Genomic DNA, 20,710 nt, shown 5'->3' with positions numbered 1-20,710 from the left:
CTCCATCTCCTACCCCTATCCTTCCAGCTCCAGCCACCCAGGCTTCCTTTAGTTCTTCAGACCCAAGGGGCTCCCCGGCATGACAGGGTCTGTTCACATGACCCCCCCTTCCAATTCTGCAGCATCCTCCCTGCTCCGTCCCCACTGTTCAGTTGTTTACCATGTCCCAACCTCAGGGAGGCCTTCCTACAACTCTTCACTCGGTCCCCACCTTGTGAGTTTCCATAGTACCATGTTAACGCCTTCTGTGCCCTTAACTTGAATTTTATTTTGTAATCATTTACATCACCCCCTTCTCCCCCATGAAATCTCACAGGGCCATCAGCTTCATGAGGGCAGGGGCTCTGTCAGCTCTTGCTCCCGTGGTCATCCCAGAGTCCCTGCATCTCACACATCTGCCCCTACCCCACTCCCACTGCTCTGGCAGCACAGCCTTCCCTGCTGTCCCAGCCACCTGGGCAGCCACACTCCTCTGCCTTCTCACCTGTTTCAAGTCCTGGTTGGCATCTCATCCCCTCATGGAGGCTTTCCTTGACCACAATCTAAAAACATCGCCCACCCTGACCAATCTCCGTTCCCTGCTTCATTTTCCTTGCCGCGTGCTCACCTCCTAACACGGGTGTTACACCCTGCTCGGCAATTGTTCCTGTCTTCCCCACAAGAAGGTGCAGCACGACAGCAGCACAGCATCCTGTCTGCTTTGTTCCCTGCTCTGTCACTGACACCTAGAATAGTGCCTGGTGTATAACAGGCACTCAGCAAATATCTTTGAAAGAAGGACTGTGGTTTGGCACAGTGCCTGGCACATGGCAGATCAGTACATATTTGTTGAATAAAGAACAGAAGAGAGGAGGAAGGGAGCCTGGGAAGCTTCTGCAGATTCTGGCTCATTATCTCCAATTGCCATCCCCTTGAAAGAGGAGCCGGCTGCAAGGGGGCTGCCTCGTTAGCAGGGAGATTTGGTGTGTGCCTTAAGCTTAGAGTTAATTATAATTAGGAGCTGTTGAGAGTATTAGGAGGGTTATGATTGTGTGTGGAGGGGCGGTAATGGTGGATAGGGTGTTGGTTTATATTTGGAAGGGGCTAGCTCAGCAAATTTATAGTGTAAATAAGGGAAAAGTTAACTTACTTAAGAGCAAAAGCCAATAAACAGTTTTAAGGACCATTACAACTATTTTACATGCAAACACTGCTGCAAAACAATGAATGTGATCATTACACAACTTCTGTGTTCTTTGAAAAGCACTAACAAGAATCTCTAATTTATGCTGACTGAGTCCCCAATTCCTCATCCTAGTTAGTGGTGTTATCCCAAGTCTGAGGCTCCAGGAAGCAGACTTCCCGGGAAGTGGAACTGACTTCTCTAGTTACATAATTTTTAGGCGGGGGATAGTAACACTGTTCACTATGCCCATAAAGAAACAGCCGTTATGTGCGTGTGGCTCATTATGTGCGTGTGGGTCACTATGTGTGTGTGGGTCACTATGTGTGGGTGGGTCATTATGTACGTGTGGGTCATTATGTGTGTGTGGGTCATTATGTGTGCGTGGGTATAGGAAGCAAACTAGAGGAAGGGGTAACAGGGATGCCCAGGGAAGGGCTTCAGGACGCCACGGAAGGTGAAAGGAAGATTAGGAGGCTGGACAGAGAAGCCTCTTTTTGACACTCTCCCTAGAAAGATACAAAAATAACACAACCCAGTAAAGAAACACTAAAAGAGCACCGGAAGGGATGGGACGGAGGGCAGTGAGGGCTAGAAAATGTAGCCCCAGAGGTCACGGGTCAATGACAGCCCACCACAATGCCCGGAAACGGAAGCCAGAGTCCCGCCTGGGCAGAACTGGGCCACTGCACACAGAAGTGCTCACCAGTAAGGAGCAGGATGGTCCCTGAATTACCCACCAGCTCATCATTGGAATCTGAGACTTCAACATGCTGATTTTTTTATTTTTCATTTTAAATGAAGTAATGAATCTGCTAAACTCAAGAAGAGTAAGACAGAAATAACGAAGACATGAGTTTCTTTTTCAGGAACAACGATCAATATTGTTTTAACGTGGCATTTCTGTTCATTTACACAACACGTGATCTTTTCAGGAAATTCTGACGTTGAGAAGGCTCATGACTCACCCAAGGTCATTGAGCCAGTAGGTGGTAGGACAAGGACTCCAAACTGTTCCTCCCATCTCCAAACCTATGTCCTTCTCTTTTGTCTGAAAGCTCTTTCCTGATGAGTCTGCCACTCATCCACTCACCCTTCTCCTGCAAGTCCCCAGTGGTGTCCCCACAATACATTCTCCCTTTATTTATGGACCTGAGATCTTTTTTCATGCATGTCTTATCCTTATCTGGCCACAGACTGCAAATTCATGGTGGCAGGAGGTAGATTTAAACTTATCCTCCCTGTGACAACATTGTGCCAGACACACAAATTACATTTGAGACCTATATTTGGGGTGCTGAAAAAATTGATCCTAAGTTCAGGGTCCTGAGAGTTGAAAACGATCTTGCTGGTAGAAATGTGCCCGGGGGGTAGGAAAAAGTTCCCCTTGCAGAATCTGTTCTTCACTAAACCAGGAGTCAGCAAACTCTTGTTTGTCGGCCAAATCTAGCCCATTGCCTGGCTCCGAAAAAAAGTTTCCCTGGAACATAGTCAGACCCATCTGTTTCTGTATTGTCTGTGGCTGCTTTTTCATGAAAACAGCAGAGCCAAGAAGCTGAACTGAGACTGAGATTGGCCTGTAAAGGCTAAAACATTTACTACTGGACCCTTTACAGAAAAAAAGTTTGCCAACCCCCTGCACTAGACTGTAAGTACTAGGAGGGCAATATCTATTTATGTTTTATTATCTTCTTCTTCTTTTTTTTTTTTTGAGACCTCTGGAGTCTCGCTCTGTCGCCAGGCTGGAGCGCAGCGGCATGATTGGCTCACTGCAACCTCCGCCTCCCAGGTTCAAGAAATTTTCTTGCCTCAGCCTCCCGAGTAGCTGGGATTACAGGGACTTGCCACCACACCCAGCTAATTTTTGTCTTTTTAGTAGAGGCAAGGTTTCACCACGTTGGCCAGGTTGGTCTCAAGCTCCTGACCTCATGTAATCCACCCGCCTCAGCCTTCATTATCTTTTTATAGCAGTGCCTACCAGAGTCTGGCAAAAAGAAAGTGATCAATAAATATTTATTGAATAAAGAGATAGATTATTGGACCCTTTTAAGTACATACTCTCAGTGATGAGCAATGGGTAGAGGAATAGAATTCAGCGTTCCTGTGACAAACAGCTATATACCAAATACCTACAGGGGTCAAGTGGAGACAAAGTGGGCAGGATGTCTGGAGGTATAAAGAGAAAATCTGCTTGGAATGTGGTGGGGAGCCTGCAGACGTCTTATAGAAAGGAAACAATCAATATGGGGCCATGCCCATGTTTGCCTGCCTCCACCTCCTGAGGAGCTGGAACTGCAGGCATACACCATCATGCCCAACTACTTTTTTTACTTCTTTTTTTTTTTTTTTTTTGAGATGGAGTCTCGCTCTGTCGCCCAGGCTGGAGTGCAGTGGCACGATCTCGGCACACTGCAAGCTCCGCCTCCCGGGTTCACGCCATTCTCCTGCCTCAGCCTCCCGAGTAGCTGGACTACAAGCGCCCGCCACCATGCCCGGCTAATTTTTTTTTGTATTTTTAGTAGAGATGGGCTTTCACCATGTTAGCCAGGATGGTCTCCATCTCCCGTCCTCATGATCTGCCTGCCTCGGCCTCCCAAAGTGCTGGGATTACAGGCGTGAGCCACTATGCTCAGTCACTTTTTTTGCTTTTTTTGTAGAGACAGAATCTCACATTGTTGCCAAGGCTGGTCTCCAACTCCTGGCCTCAAGCAATCCTCCCAACTCAGTCTCCCAAAGTGCTAGGATTACAGGTATAAGTCACCGCACCTGGTGAAAACCAGGCCAGTGGGACCAGTGATCCCAGCGCCCATCAGGCAGTGGTTATAAAAGCTGCTCCTGGGCTGGAATCCTGCTTCCATTCCTTATTAACTGTGAAACCCTGTAACACTCTTTATCCCTCAGTTTCCTCACCTGGAAAACAGACACAAAAATATTACTGATTTCGTGGTGTTGTTACAGGAAATGAGTAAATTTCTATGTGCAAAGTACTTAGTGTGTCTGGCATATGTAAGTGCTCAGCAAATGCTAGCTTTTTTCACTCATGATTAACAAATATATCTCAGTGTCTCCACGAGGAGGTATTAAACTAGATATCGGGAAGAAGCAGACTCAATGCTGTATTGCAGAAAGGCCATCTAGATCTCTCAGCATACCCGAGGCTACATCCCTTGACACTGCATTCTGTGTGCTCAGCACGAGGCCACATCGGTGATGCTACGCGATGAAGTTATAGACTCAGCAATGTCCCTTCCACTTGGTATGGGAAGGGGATTCCCCACTTCACTTCCAAGAATCTCTGTGAGTTTGCTGCAGAGCTGAAGGGACTCCTGGAAAGGATCTCATAAGCCATCGGGAGAAATCTGAATTCTAACAGTGTAAAGCGTCAGTGGGCTCCCAGAGAAAATGCAGGAACTTGGAAGGGTCTAGATAGACCAAGAAACCATGTTTTCCTTCTCTGAGCCTCTGGAACACTGTGTACCAGGCTGCAACACAGCCCTGTGCCATGGCACTGGACTACCACCATAGCGATCTGACTGTCCGGTTGGGTCTGTCCTGGGGACAGGGGCACCATCTCATCTCCATGGCCTTTGTGTCCTCAGTATCCAGTATCAGGAAGGTGTCCCACAAGTGTTGATGGAATCCACTGAGGAGTAATCAACCCTAGACCTTAGGACAGCATCTCCTACCTACAAAGGACTGTGACATGACCACTCCAGTGCTACTACATACAGCACGCTCTAAAAGCAACTACAAGCACACGAAGCTAGCATTTGTACCCGGCAACCCTGGCGATCATTTCTTGATGGCCAGAGGGAAAGCAGCACGTGCTCAGTTGGGACGTTTTGTGCCATATATAAACTCCACACCTCCCTGCCCCCATTTCTTTTTCTAAAACACACTGAAATCTGTGCTGTCCAACGTAGTAGCCACTAGCCTCATGAACCGTTTAAATTAACAATAGTAAAAATTAAATAAAATGTAAAATTCATGTTGTCAAACTCTTGAACAGCAAAAACGAGAAATAAAATTCAGTTTCTCAGTCATATGGCCATATTCCAAGTACGCAGTGTGTAGCTACTCCTATGTGGCTCATGGCTACTGTCTGGGCTAGCACAGACATGAAACATTTCTGCAGTCAGGAAATCCTGTGGCAGCACTGCTAGAGAATCTGTACTGTCACACTAAGAAATGTGAACTCAGGCAAAGACACTTTAACAGTACTTTCACAATCAATAAAGCTAACAGATCGCTCCCCTGGAAAAACCAAACCTTCCAAGTTTGTTCTCTCGTAAGGAATGAGACACGATGCGCGAGATGTTCTCTTGGCCAATCAGCATTGTTCTTGGCCAATGTTCTTGGCCAATCAGAATTGTTGTGTTTTTTGTTTTTTGTTTTTTGTTTTTTTTTGGCGACGGAGTCTCGCTCTGTGGCCCAGGCTGGAGTGCAGTGGCGCGATCTCGGCTCACTGCAAGCTCCGCCTCCCGGGTTTACGCCATTCTCCTGCCTCAGCCTCCCATGTAGCTGGGACTACAGGCGCCCGCCACCTCGCCCGGCTAGTTTTTTCTATTTTTTAGTAGAGACGGGGTTTCACCGTGTTCGCCAGGATGGTCTCGATCTCCTGACCTCGTGATCCGCCCGTCTCAGCCTCCCAAAGTGCTGGGATTACAGGCTTGAGCCACCGCGCCCGGCCTGTTTTTTTAAATTTATGTATCTTTATAAACAGTATTAATTATGGTAGTTGACCACAGCGGGCCCGTCAGTGCCTTGATGCAGTCACGGATGACGGAGAGCAGTTTAATGCAGGGGATGGATAGTGCGGGCCGTGGGAGAAGGGGTTTCATCAATCTAGCACGCGTCTCAGCATTGCTAGGGAACATTGATGAGGCTGGGCTCGACTTAAAAACCACCCAAGGCATGATGAGTTGGGAACATTCAGTTTCACAGGCACTGGGTATTTCTAAGCTATAATCCTAGCTCTTTTGCTAATGAGTGTTGTGATACGGGGAGTATCATTTAACTTCTGAGTTTCAGTTTCCTGTCCTCAAAATGGGGCTATTACTGACCTACCTAACCCAGCGTCCACAGGATTAATGAGTTAAGGTTAGCAGCGAACTCTGAGCTCCTTGCATTAAGGCATGCTGTGCATCGTTATTTCCATTCATTCTCACATAGCAGCTAGGAAACATTAGGACTATTATGTTTACTCCATCCAATATGCATTTTCCTTCTCAGCATTTTAATGTTACCTATATTACCCAAACCTTAAATCTAAAAGTAAAACAGGGCCCTTAACAACAGTGCAATGACGAAGTGGGGGGTAGACAGTTATTCCTTCCTTTAGTTCGGGAGTAACACCAGCTCTTCTAGAAGGATGAAGGCGGTAATTGCACTGTAAATTTCCTCTGTATGAGCCTGGTGGTCAATCTTACCAGATGCGAAAGGGAAGTTCTACAACAGCACAATGACACTGTTGACACTTACATGCAATGATATTCCCGTATCTGTTCTTCATTCTGTTCTCATCTTTCTTAGCCGAGTCCCATGGTGCAGACTGCCCTTCAAAGAAGCTCTAGAAGGAAAGAGAGACTGAGAATTACAACTTCGCACAGTAAACAGAGGGATCTTAACGATGGAGGATGTTCTTAAAAAATGTAGAACAGGGGTCAAGAAGGAAAGAATGCCCACAGGAACGAGATAACGGATTATTACACTATATTACATTTTAAATATTTCATTTAGCTTTTTCTAAATGTTGTTTTCCTTTAGTTAGTATCTTACAAACACAGGGATGGAGGCTGAAGAGTGAACCCACAATTTGTCTAACCCAGTAAAAATGGTCACATGTTCATCCCCATCACACCTGAATATTTAATACAGAAAAATTAATGTTTCTCTCAATTTCTTAATTATATTGTCATTTTTCAATTTCTTATAAGAGATACAGTGATGTCTTTTTCTCCCTAATTGCTAATTGAAGAAAGGTTACTTTTTGTTAAAACATGAGAGTAGGTAAGCTGAGACTGCACGACTTCCAGGCTAAAATCCTGTAATAAACTCTGCCAGAGTTTTCTCTTTATTTTTAATGGAGTTTGGATGTTCATTTATTTAGGGATTTGGCATTATGATGCCTGGAGTCTTTAATCTTCAGGTTATCTTTGTTGTTGTTGTTCAAGTTGTAATGAAAATGTCCTCTACTCTCAGTGGACAAGTAAAAAAAAAAAAGTGTGACTTTATTTCCACTTTAGTTCACACTACATTTTACCTTTATGTGGTCAACTATGTGAGGAGGTTATGGGAGAACCTCCCATAGAAGTGAACAGGATTCAGTAAAGCTATTTCTTGTTTCTGCCACGGTACTCATATACTTCCTGGCACCCACTGGGAAGGAAGAGAGAGGGAAAGAAGAAGAGACGAAGGGCGAGCAGCTGAATGAGCACCATTTGGGAATGCTTTGGGGCCAGAGAACAGGGCATTAGGGACTCGTGTCCTCAGTGTGCTCCAGGGTGGCTTTCAAGTTCTCTCCCAAACAGAAGCTCTTCCTTCCTCCCCAGTCTCCATCTCACCTGTGGTGTTCAGCCATCTTGGCCATTTCCACCATTTACAATATTTTGAGATTAGTCCGTCCCTAGGCAGAATGTATTTATTCCCTTTCATGGGTCCGACCCTCCCTCATGAGGTAAATTGTTGCTTAGCACTGCTGCAGCAGGACACACTGCTTGCAGACGCCATGGGGTATCTGTGCCCCACTCTGCCCACTTGTGTGCTGCACAGTATTCTGACCACTAAGTGGACAGTGCTTGGCATCCTCTGTTGTTTCTGTGACTGACTCTGCCACCAGGCTGTGGACTCCCTGAGAGCGGGAGCTGTGTGTTCATCATTGATGTTTGGAATCCAGTAATTAGTTACTGAACGAATGAGTAACTGTGGTGTTTGGCTGTAGTATGTTTTGGCTTTGATCTCAAAATGAAGCTTTATTTCTGCAGCTTAAGTGTGCAAGGGGCTCTAAGGCTTGGAAAGCCTACCCATCCACAGTCTGCAGATTTCATTCTGCCATTGAATGGAACGGACCTGACATAGTTTGCCAAGTCCATGCCTTTTCTGTGGCCTGGTGGGTATGGATACTGCTGTTACCATACAACCGAGCTCGCATCAGAGACTGGCTGGAGAAGACCCCAGCTCCAGGTCTGTCCTGTCCTCAGGCTTCAGATCTTGTCCTCGGTACATCCACCCAACAAAACAGCTGAGCAACCCCATTTTATCACACAACACAGAAGAGTGAAAAAATAACACTACACACCTAAGAGTTAAGAGGTTTAATCTACTCATCTTAAGGTCCCTTAGTTGTGATCATAGGTAACACTTTATCATCATAACAGTTTTTACCTTGCATTTATCATTTCAAAAACACGGTAGGATCAGACGTGCGATATACGAACAGCTGTGTTAACAGACTCGCACTATGTGTCGCTAGTTGAAGAGTGACATGGTTTGGCTGTGTCCCCACCCAAATCTCATCTTCAGTTGTAGTTCCCATAATCCCCATGTGTTGTGGGAGGGACCGGTGGGAGGTCACTGAATCACAGCGGTGGTTTCCTCCACACCGTTTTCCTGAGAGTGAGTGAGTTCTCATGAGATTTGATGGTTTTATAAGGGGCTTTTCCCACCCTTCACTCGGCACTCTTCCTTGCTGCTGCATGTGAAGAAAGACGTGTTTGCTTCCCCTTCTGCCATGATTGTAAGTTTCCCACGGCTTCCCCAGTCCTGTGGAACTGTGCGTCAATTAAACCTCTTTCCTTTATAAATTACCTGGTTTTGGGTATTTCTGTTTTCTTTTTCTTTTTTTTAAATTTGAGACAGAGTCTCACTCTGTCACCCAGGCTAGAGTGCAGTGGCATGATCTCAGCTCACTGCAACCTCTGCCTCCTGGGTTCAAACGATTCTCACGCCTTACCCTCCCGAGTGGCTGGAATTACAGGCACGTACCACCACGTCTGGCTGATTTTTGTATTTTTAGTACAGACAGGGTTTCACCACGTTGGTCAGGCTGGTCTCAAACTCCTGACCTCAAGTGCTTCACCCACCTTGGGATTGCCCTGCTGGGATTACAGGAGTGAGCCATTGTGCCTAGCCTCGGGTATTTCTTCATGGCAGCATGAGAATGGACTAATACAAAAAGTAAAACACTGTATGATACAGGGCAAATACAAATAGAAACACTTTCAGGTTATTAATAAATTAACTCAATAGAAATACTATCCTTAAAAATGGCTAGTTGATTCCATCTAGAACAAGACCTTTATATAATCAGGGGACTTATTCAAACATGTAACTTCTATTCTGCCGTACAACATGCACTTAAAAATAGCTTCAGGGATTTTAAAGTCAGATACTCTTTTTCTGAATACTGTCTTTGTTACTCTATGAATGACAATAATTTTGTAGTTGAGTAATAACTATTATTTGACTTCCAACGATTTTATTCCACTTTGAGTTTGTCATGATTAATTACCGATTTCACTTCCCTCTGCCTTTTCCACCCATCTAAAAAGTTCTCAGATTTTGTTTTTTGTAGGAAGATGGAAGAAGAAAACTGACTTTGAGACTTTGAAGTCTTCCAGTAAATCCACAGCCTCAACTCCTACAGAAAATGCCCCTAGATTGCCTGAGCCTTCACGTGGGGACCCAAGCCACATAAGAGTCCCTGCCCTCTCTGGACACACAGAGGCTCCCTTGTGGGGAATGATGCTCACATCACAGCTGTGTTTCTTTAGCATTTGTGGTTATTACAGGACTGCCAATAGTCCTTGTATTTAAAAATAGTTATTTTAGTTGTATTATTTTCATTTAATTGGTGACCAAGAAACAGACACAAATCAACAAATGAAACAATAACCAATTGTACTGCATTTGAGCACTACAGTTCCTAGAATGTTTTCCTACAGATGGGGCCCAAGTTTTATCCATCTCTGAACACTTATTATGAGAGTATCAACAAGTATGTGCAGATGAATGAGTCCATCATCTCACCTGAGCCTCACTGGAGGCGAGGACATGAGCTGTCCCTTACAGCTGAGGGACATGAGATGAAGACAGACACCTCAACAGCTTCTAACACAACCTAGATCAGAAGTCAGTGTCTCTGACTCTTTATCCACTGCGTTTTCTCTACCACCCTTACCCCAATGACCTTGAGAAGAAAACACTATTAAGTCAACTTAAATACACATCGCCAACAACTGTTTTCCATGCCGAGATGATCTCTGCTTGTCTCTGAAAGGACGTTTACAACAAAAGAATATTTAAAATGTCAACTAAATTTTAACTATTACTTTTATAAAACCGGAATTTTTTTTTTCTCATACATATGTGTTCATTGCATGGAAGCCATTGTCGGAAAAGTTCAACTTCTTGCAGTGAGCCTCCCAACTTCTTATCCAGGAATTATATGAATCACTGTAAATGGCAAAATGTATTTTTTAAAAAACAAAACAAAATTAGAGATGCTCTGAGGAAAAGGACAGATAACTAGTGCCTCCACAGATAAACGTCACTGTCTCCTGACTCGATACAGATATGGTGACAGTGTCTTGCATTTTCTGTAAGTGTTGCTTCCAATTATATAGCCAATTTCCCCATGGATACATTTGGATTATTGAGACCACGTGTCCTTATCCCTGGCTTGGAAAATAAGTAATATACCTACGGGAGCCCTGAGAGAAAAGGGAAAGTCTTTCTAGATTGGTTGCCTTGCCTTTTATTTCCTTTTGTTATGGAGATTAAAAATGGTTTTTCCTAAGATGGATCCAGTTTTGAATATTATGGCTTTTTTCTAGCATATACTTTCCAGATATCTGAGAAAATATGTACTTTAGACTTCTTCTTATGCCCAAAGTGAGACAGAAGCCAATTGTTTAAATTTTTAGTTAGAAAATAAAACTTTATCTGTAGCTCTGGAGCCACTGAGTATTCAGAGAAGCCATGATATGGTACATGGATCTCTCAGACTGTGCCCCTGGTTGCTTTCCGGGTTAACAATTCTCAGAGCAAGTACGGTAACTGGGACAGGAACACTGCCGTCAGTGCCTGAGAATACGGCTTCATGTCTGGTTTGCAGCCAGGACGGCCACAGAGGTGCAGCTGCAGAGGCGGCAGCTATACTTCCTTCATTCTTCCTTCCCTAGACAGACTGAGGATTCTCTACCGACCCTGTGAGTCCACCCCCCTTCTTTTTTTTTTTTTTTTTTTTTGCAGACCATGAGATTGGCATAATCACTAACAAACACAACAGTAAAATGTGCCTGAGGAAAATCAAATAACATTGGGTTATGTGTAACTTTACTATGCAATTATTCTATTACGTTCCTTTTCACATGCTTTTTCACTTTTAAATATCTTTTAATAAATTAAGCGAAGTCAATGCACATTTTATAAGATGTTCGCCTGTGCATTTTTCTTTGGGCAAGAAAAAAAGGTTCTTTAGCTATCTTTTTTATCTTCAAGAGGTCAGAAGTTAAACATGTTCTTTTAAATTTACATAAATTGAATATTGAATGCTTTAAGAAGAGTTCTACTCTGAACCAATATTCTTCGGAAGTAATCACCACATAATTTATTTTGTAGAAAAGAAGGGTTCCTCTCAAACTTGTTGAAAGTCAAGACAATCAGGTTTTGAATCCCCCCAGTGCTGATAGAAAGAAAAGAACTTTGTTCTTTGGAGTAAGGATTTTCGAAGCATATGCCAACGACTGGCTTCTGGTCTCTGGGGGGAAATTTTGCTTATCTTCTCCTTGCATCTCTCTACGCCTGAGACAAATCCTTACGTTCAAGTTTAAGCACAACCTCCAACTCCTCCTCTATCTCACCTCGGAGTCTTCCCTTGACAGAATTATGTTCAGGCTTGCTAAAATCAAATTTGACCAAAGCTCAGGCATCATTTTGAACAAGAGGCCCAATGAGAGACAGGAGGAGGGATGGCTGAGGGAACCAAGGCTAAAAGTATCATTCAGCCTCTGAGGACGTCCCATCTGCAGAGCAGCAACTTAAGGACAAGTGTGGGAGGCAGGCAGTGGTGGCCCCTGCCCCCAGCACAAGTTTTCTAGGGGGAATTTGAATATAATACATACATTTAGGCAATATTTAGTGTTTAGGGCAGATTCTAAACATGCGGGTATAATTTAACACACCCACTATGAACTTTCTATTATGAAAAAACACTACATGTGTTTTTGGGATTTAAGTTAATGGTCTCACTGCACCTACTGTGAGAATTTTCATAAATATACTTATGCTTTTATTCTACTTAAAATGTAATTAAAGTGTTTCCTCTGACTACCTTAGCTCATATATACTGCAAAGAGGCAGCAGACCTGGGAACCACTCTGAAAGAGTAATCAGTCTCCAAAACAATAAAAATGAAACCAGGCAAGCTCCAGTGAATACCAATGACTTTCCCCACTTGAAGATGCTGCAGTCTCCATGGGCACAGAGCAGAAGGAAATTGAACATCCTGCATACTGTCATTTTTTTCTGAATAGGAAACATGTTTTTGTGATTCAATAACCTCCTTCCCCACCCCTCATACCACCATCATTTTCCACAGGATATAATTATACTTCTCAGTTGCCCACCTCAAGAGAACATTACTCCAAAATGATGCAGTCTGTTAAAAATGCCACAGCTCCTAGATATTAAAAAAGGAGAAAAAAAATCCTATTCAACAGAAAAGCTGCCAGAAAGAAAGGGATGCAGGTCGAGGCTGTACATAATGTACAGTATGTTTTCAGGCAGTGCAGGGTCAAGTTTTTTACATGCTTCTGAAACAGAATGTTTCCTCCCTTTCTCACATGAATAAAATTGTGCATGTAAAATGACTAAAATCGTCACCCTGAAGAAGGAAGATGAACTCACTGGGGCATGCAAACTCTGTGAACTTTCTTTGTTTTCTGCTCAGATTTCTCTTCTGGTGCTTCGAAGCGTCACATTTTATTAGATCCCATATAAACTATTTATTGCTACAGCACTAAAGTAACTGAAGACACCTAACTTAGCCTGATGGACCACAAAGCTGGGTGCCCCAGAAGTTCAGGCACAGTGGTGGCAATGGTCACTGGTCTCTTGTCATTCTCCAGTGTCCTGAACAAAGGCAGGCAAAAGGAGCACGTGACGCTTCACAGGTAAGAGAGGTGAGGACTGGGTGAAAACAAGAATCTAAACACACGAACTAGGTTTCTAAACAAACTGAAATCTAAATGTGAACATTCATTGATCTTTTCAAGAAGTTGCTAATCTGTGGCCACTTTTTAATGCGACTTAATCCAATTTGAAATTGTGCAGAATCTTTCTATTTTGCAGGATTCAGAATGGCCATCCATGATCTTGGCCATAGTTACCGTATAACTATCTTCCTTTACCCAACATCTTTTTCTCTTTTGATTATGGGATTGAGAGTTGCCGCCTAAATAAATATATATATATACACACACACACACAATGTTTTCACGCCTATAAACACTCCCCATGATGTCTGAGCTTTAGAATATGTTTCTTATTCTGTTGAATATTACTCTGAATGAGGGATTTTATGAGTGCCTTTTCACAGCAGTGTCATATATTTCCTGTTGATCCATACATGTTTATAAGGTTTGTGAAGCTCTAACGGGGGTGAACATAGATAAGGAAATTTAGTATGAAAGACTTTGAGTGACTCTCCTGAAATCACACAGCTGGTAAACAGAAGAGCTGGGACCCGAGCCAAGGCCATTCCTCTCTGAACTTAGTGCGCCTCCATTTGGCCACAAAGCTGGCTCAGAACTTGTGGCTTTGTGCCTGCTGCATTGCACTGTGTATGTGGCATTCTCAAGTCACCCCAGCCATGGGTCTTAAGACACCAGGGATTTCTGGTTACCACGTTTTATGGAATGAGCCAGTACGGTGGCACAGTCCTATCGCCATCTGCACAGCGATGCCTCCCGGTGATGTAAGTATGCACACCCTGGAGGAACCCTCAATCAAGTTGCCTTTCTCTCTCTTCAAATTTGCTCAGTTTCCAAAGTCCCCTTTCTTCCCACCTTCAGCAGCGCTGTGGTAGTCAGCTCCCGCTAATGAAGTGACACAGCCCTCAAGGGCACTGGAGCAGAAATAAGTTGAGAACCACTGATCAAGTGGTAAGAGCAAAAATCACACCCTTCAAGTGAGTGACAAGGGGAGACAGTCATGCAAACAGTAACTACAGAGTGTTCACGGCTGCTGAACATTCCTTGGACAAGACCAGTGTTCCGTGGGATTGTAGAGACTGACGCAGAGTAAGGCGGCTCCAAAAAGGAGATGATTTTGATATAATTGGGGTGAGCGTCAGTAGGGCATTAATTGTAAGAAGCAGAGGGTGGGTTGTTAGGGGATATTCAACCCTTTCTTGGCCTGCACTCCTCTTTCCTTTTGTTCCCTAGAAAACGGTTTAATAACAGAGACCTACATCCTCAGCCATGCCTGGGGCTCCCCTTATCTGGAACGTCTTCTCGAGGCTGGTGCCTCTGTCGTCTTGCCCATGATAAAGCTCTCAGCTGCATTTCAGGGAGTCCTTGTTTCCTTGGCACCCCCCTTCAGGGGCTCTCAAGGGCTCATCACAAGAATATTTCATCAGTTTAGAAGTCAAAGCCCCATTTCCAGACTCCTCCTTCCTGTAAGAATCTCTGCTGCTTACTATGGAATGAGGATGGTGTCCTGGAGAAGCTGGACAAAGGGCTTCTATGTGTTTAGATTTATTACATAAAACTTGGTCAAACCTAACTTTTTCGACTCTTGATTCCCATGTATATCAATGAGATCAATCTTTGAAGATTCTGGAACTTGGACCTGCCCCTGTTCTCACTGCAGTGCCCTTGCAAACCCAAAGAGGTCATGGTAATTTAATGGGGTGTCAAAATAGTGATGTCAGTGAGTAATCTGTCACGGGTCCCCCAAAGAGGACTGCTCTGTTCTAGAGTCAGCTGAAAGTATCTGTGTTTCTATAAGTCATGCCAGGCTTACGTCCTGTCACCCCACATTTCAGAGAGACAGCAATTTTCATTTTGCCTCTGATGCAGATATTGCCAGAGTTTGGGATGTTCACATTACTCAAGAGCTGTAATTTCCTCCACCTCTGCACCTGACTCCGACAGTGAGCCTGTGCAAATGCGCCCAGATCCTCAGAGAGCAGGAAGAATACCTCCTTGGAAAAGGCATCTTGAAAACATCTAGAGAGCAGATGGATGTTTTTGTGGAAATTCAGCTGCTCCCTTCCTTTGGAGAGCAGTCCCCAACCCATCTCTTGCCTGCATTATTGCAGCATCTTCCTGACTGATCTCTTTGCCACCCTTCAGTTTATACACTTGGCCCAGAGTGAACTGTTATAAACACACCCGGGCACCTGTCAGTTTCCTATTTGAAAACTGAGCAAGTCTCCCTCCTGACACCACGGCCACAGGAAGGGCGGTGAGACTCAACATGTGTGACGCACCCAGCATGCAGCCAGTGCTCCATCAAGGCCACCAGTTACTATTCTCGTTCCAATATGAAAACCTGAGACCTTGATGACAGTACATCCTTACTGACTTGACCGCCAGTTTTTGCTGTTGTCTCCAAGATAATTTTTTCCATTTCCCCCCCCCAATGTCTGTATTTTTCCTTCACAGACTCTATATAGTATTTGGAAGTTGGGTGGGGGTTTTATTCTTGTCCCTCGTATCTTTTTTTAAAGCAAACATCCTTTTCCTGTTATTTCTTGGAGAGCTGTAAAGTTTTAAAATGTCCTCACCTCAGAAATCAGAGCACATAAACTCCATCAAATGTGACTGAAAATCTAAGGATACTTTTTTTTTTTTAAGAGATGACAGGCTTGGAAATGAATAAGTATAGCAGAAAAAGGAATTTTAATGTGATATTTGTGACTCTTTTTTGACACCTATTAATTTATAAAACCCATCAGCACAATTCCCAGGCTCTTCCTGCAATACCTAAGCCATGGTGACTAAAGATCAAAATTTAGAACAGATAAGTATTTTAGAAATTTAGAAAATAAGGTTAGAAATCTCTTTTCAAACAGTTTAGTGAAAAATGATTACATCTCAATTTACTCTGCCAGAAAGTTCAATGCCTACTCTTAAAAGCAAACACTTGTATGGAACATTATAACCCAAAGTTATCTGTAGCGTCACAGAGGCTCTCCTTTTATTTAAAGACTGACTTTTAGCCAAATGTCCTATCTTACTGAAGAATGTGAACACTCTCACTTGAGATCACATGGACTCCTCCTTGTGAGGGAAGGCCTGGCAGTCAGCCTTAGTCTACAAGAGTAAAGATGAGATTCTAAATAAGTGAAAACAATCAGCCTGCACTGGTACGGAGCAGAAATCCCAGCATGGCGGAAGTTTCCACGTGTGCTGATCACTCATCTGTAGAGTCAGAGGTGGTTACAGCCTCCCTTGGGAATCCTGGAAGAACCCATTCACCTCTCAAAACAGAGAAATCACCGTCTCACAGATCTCGGGTGAATGCCGCAGTCATCTGAATGTACTCCCTTGAAATGTTACTCATTTCTCCAAAGTGCTTTGAAATTGGGAAGTTGCAACCAGCAGACAGGAAGGAGCAAATGAGAAGCCCTAGAGGCAAGTGACAAAACCAGTCAGGAGGACTCAGCAGCAACTCACCAGGTCTTTCCAAATTCTAGTCACTCGTGTTCACCTTCACCACTTCCCTCATCCCCTCACCACTTCCCTCCGTTACTGAATGATGTAAATTTAAGTCTTGTATATGCAAATACATTTACAGGACTTGCAGATGAAACTTCGCATGGTTGTCTGAGACAAAGTCTCACTCTGTTGCCCAGGCTGGAGTGCAGTGGTGTGATCTCAGCTCACTGCAGCCCTTGACCTCCTGAGCTCAAGTGATCCTTCTGCCTCAGCCTCCTGAGTAGCCAGGACTACAGGTGCACACCCCCATGCCCAGCTAATTTTTGTATTTTTTGTAGAGACAGGTTTTCACCATGTTGCCCAGGCTGGTCTCGAACCCCTGGGCTCAAGGGATCTGTCCACCTCAGCCTCCCAAAGTGCTGGGATTACAGTTGTGAGCCACACGCCCAGCCAAGCCAAGAACTCTTACCTCAAGTAAAGAGAATAGAAAAAATCGAGACAACAAAAACGAAGCAATAGTATCCAATCCAGCCAGGCAGTGCTGCTTGACTGCTTCGGAGCCTGAGGCCAGGCATCTTCCCCTTCGGCTGAGAGAACGCTTGGTTCTCTCTCAGGAAACCAAGGTTCCCTGGCAAATCAAAAGTACTGAAAGACAACTAGCAGGAAAGCCGATCACTCTCTCACCTGTGATTTCAGCACACCTTATTCCCCACGAGTGGGCCTCCGAAAATTCACCTTGTGCATCACCAGTTGTTTGCATCTCACACTTGGGGAAAACGGAACTCACCATCTATCTTGGCTTAAGAATGAGGCAAAAGAATGAGATGTAGGACCAGAAGATTTGGGCTTAAATCCCAGCTCTGACTGGTTCCTAATTGTGAGACGACAGGTAAGTTACTGAATTTGCTTTTTAATGTTTACAGTAGAATTTTTATAATTAAATTGTTTATCAGGATTGCTTTCTGTATTAAAACCTGTGAATGTCTGTCAGTGGAAAAAACCAGGTTGGCTTGTTCATATAAAGTGCCACCGAGTTGGCATGTTATTAGTAGAATGTGCAGAACTTGTAGAATGTTGATGGAAATGCACAGGTCATAAGAGTCACAAACATCTCTGTTCTCCAGACTACAAACTCCACAAGGTAAGGGGCTGAGTCTCTCACATTCTCAGTATCTAGCATCCACCTGGAACACAGGAGGAGCTCTGTATAAGGAAAAATACATGATAATTATAAATCAGAAGATTCAGGCATCCTGAATGCATTCACATTTAATATTTTTACGGCTTGGTTGTTTAAAATGTTTTTTAAAAAGTATATACTTACATCTAGTTTTAAACGAATTACCATCATGTTTCAGAGAGTAATACTGAAAAAAGACATTTTACATGGAGGATATTATACCCCAAATTTTAAAAACTCCTCTAACCTTCTACAGTGTAGTGCTTCTTCCCCCTTCAGAATCACAGTCTGCTGAAAAGATAACAATTAGTTTAAGTGAACCAAGGTCAGACGTTAAAAGAAAGTTGCCAAAAGTTGTATTTAGAATCTGCTGATGCTTTAAAAAATGAAGAGTTGGCCCCAGTTCAAGAAACCAGATATTAGATTAAAACCTTGGGGGCACGTGGTTCAATTTTTTTATTTAGAACTACAAGGTTTGGGATTAAACTAAAAGTAAGATGCTTGATGCTTATTAGATGTACTGCCTTAAAATATTTTCAAGAAGGCAACAGAGTTGAAAGTAACGGAAGGTAAACTTGAGGGTCAATTTTGAAATGCAAACAGCCGAGAGCTGATGCCCTTGGAGGACCTACACTACCAGACTGGATTTGCACACAATAGCTAGAGACTGATGCTTCAGCAAAGAAAATTCCTGAAAGGGAATCTGAGTTTTTGCCAAGAAATGTCACATGAAAAAAATGCAGGCTCAAGCGATTTTGACTACATAAGAATTCTTTTAGTAAAATCACAATAAATGAACAATTCAGTAGTATTAATAAGAACAATGGTGGCCAGGTGTGGTGGCTCACGCCTGTAATCCCAGCACTTTGGGGAGACAAGGCAGAAGGCTTGCTTGAGGCCAGGAGAAAGAACAGCCTGGGCAACACAGCGAGACCCTGTCTCTACTAAAAATTAAAAAAAAAAAAAAAATCTAGGTATAGTGGCGCATATCCATAGTCCCAGCTACTCAGGCTCAGGAGGCTGAAGCAAGACGATCTCCTCAGGTTGAGGCTACAGTAAGTTACAACTGCACCAGTGCCCGCCAGCCTGGGCAACAGAGCAAGACTGTGTCTCAAAAAACAAACAAATAAATAAATAACATAATACTAATAGTAACACAAGATAACAAATGCAGCTCCTCTGTGTTCCAAATACCATGCTAAAATTTTCACCCGAAATATCTCATAGATGTAAGCCTGTTAACTGACATAAATCCTTCCCTCATTTTGTCATGACAGCTGCAACTTATGGTCATGAAAAGAGACCCCAGCATCCTTCAAACTTAAGGTTAACCTTATCATTAGGATAATCACCAGTGAGTTCAAAGAATCGTTATGTTGGTAATCAATAACTTTGACATAAATTTTAAATTATACTAATAAATAGTTTTTTAAAAGCTTTTTATTTTGAAATAATTCTAGATTCACAGTAAGTTGCAGGGATGGTATGGAGAGCTTCCGTGTATTCCTCAGTTTTCCCCAATGATTACACCTCATATAACTGTACCTCAGGACACTGAAGCTGGCACCGTGTGTGTGTACAGTTCCACGCCATTTCATCTCAAGTGTAGATCTCCAATCAAATAAAGAACTATCCTGTCACCACAAAAACCTCCCTTGTGGGATCTCTGAATAGGCACTGCATATCCCCTAATTCCTGGAATCCCCTAGTCTACTGTTCCTCTCTATAATTTCAGTAACATTTCAAGAAGATTCTACAAATGGAATCATCAAGTACTGGCTTCTTTTTCCTGAGCACAATGCCCTTGAGATCCATCCAAGTTGTTGTCTGTATCATTAGTTCATTCCTTTTTACAGCTCAGTAATATTCCATGGTACGGATGTACTACAGTCTGTCTCGCCATTCCCTTAGGGAAGAGCAATTTGACTATTTCCGGTTTTTGGTGATTACAAATAAAGCTGTTATGGATATTTATTCACAGTGTTTTGTGGGGATATAAATTTTCGCTTCTCTGTGATAAATGCCCAGCAGTGCTATTGTTGGGTCATATGGTAAATCTGTTGGCATTTTTTTTTTTTTGAGACAGACTTTCACTCTTGTCGCCCAGGCTGCAGTGCAATGGTGTACTCTTGGCTTACTGCAACCTCTGCCTCCCAGGTTCAAGCGTTTATCCTGCCTCAGCCTCCCTAGTAGCTGGGATTACAGGTGGCCACCACCACACCCAGCTTTGTATTTTTAGTAGAGACAGGGTTTCACCATGTTGGCCCAGGCTGGTCTCGAACTCCTGGCCTAAAGTGATCTGCCCACCTCAGCCTCCCAAAGTGCTGTAATTTCAGGCGTGAGCCGCTATGCCCCGCATCTGTTTTAGTTTTTTAAGAACTGCTTAAAGATTTTCCAGAATGGCTGTACCAGTTCACACTCCAGCAGCAGTTTACGAGAAATACAGTTTCTCTCCCTTCTCACCAGCATTTGGTGTTGCCTCTGCTTTTTATTTCGGCTGCTCTAACATGTACATGATGATACCTCATCATGGTCATAATTTTCATGTTCCTATCACCTGGTCGTGTTGACTTCTTTTCATGTGTTTATTTGTATCCGTACATTCTCTTTGGTGAAGCGTCTTTCATGTCTTTGCTCATTTTCTATTTGGATTTTTTAAACTAAATTTTTACGATTCTTTATATTTTTTAGATATGAATCCTT

At 43.4% G+C, this 20,710-nt stretch overlaps 1 protein-coding gene across 2 annotated transcripts in view; it reads right to left on the bottom strand.

Annotated features, from left to right (window-relative positions):
- PTPRM (protein tyrosine phosphatase receptor type M) overlaps window positions 1–20,710 on the bottom strand; it is an 846,383-nt gene that overhangs the window by 106,499 nt on the left and 719,174 nt on the right. For both annotated transcript variants that reach the window (XM_023228490.2, XM_023228491.2), the window contains one exon: window positions 6,644–6,731. In XM_023228490.2, coding sequence (XP_023084258.1) covers window positions 6,644–6,731 — 88 coding nt within the window. The remainder of the gene's footprint in view (window positions 1–6,643; window positions 6,732–20,710) is intronic.

This window comes from Piliocolobus tephrosceles, chromosome 18 (genome assembly GCF_002776525.5).
Source record: "Piliocolobus tephrosceles isolate RC106 chromosome 18, ASM277652v3, whole genome shotgun sequence".
Lineage (NCBI taxonomy): Eukaryota > Metazoa > Chordata > Mammalia > Primates > Cercopithecidae > Piliocolobus > Piliocolobus tephrosceles.
This window is presented reverse-complemented; position numbering and strand designations above follow the sequence as displayed.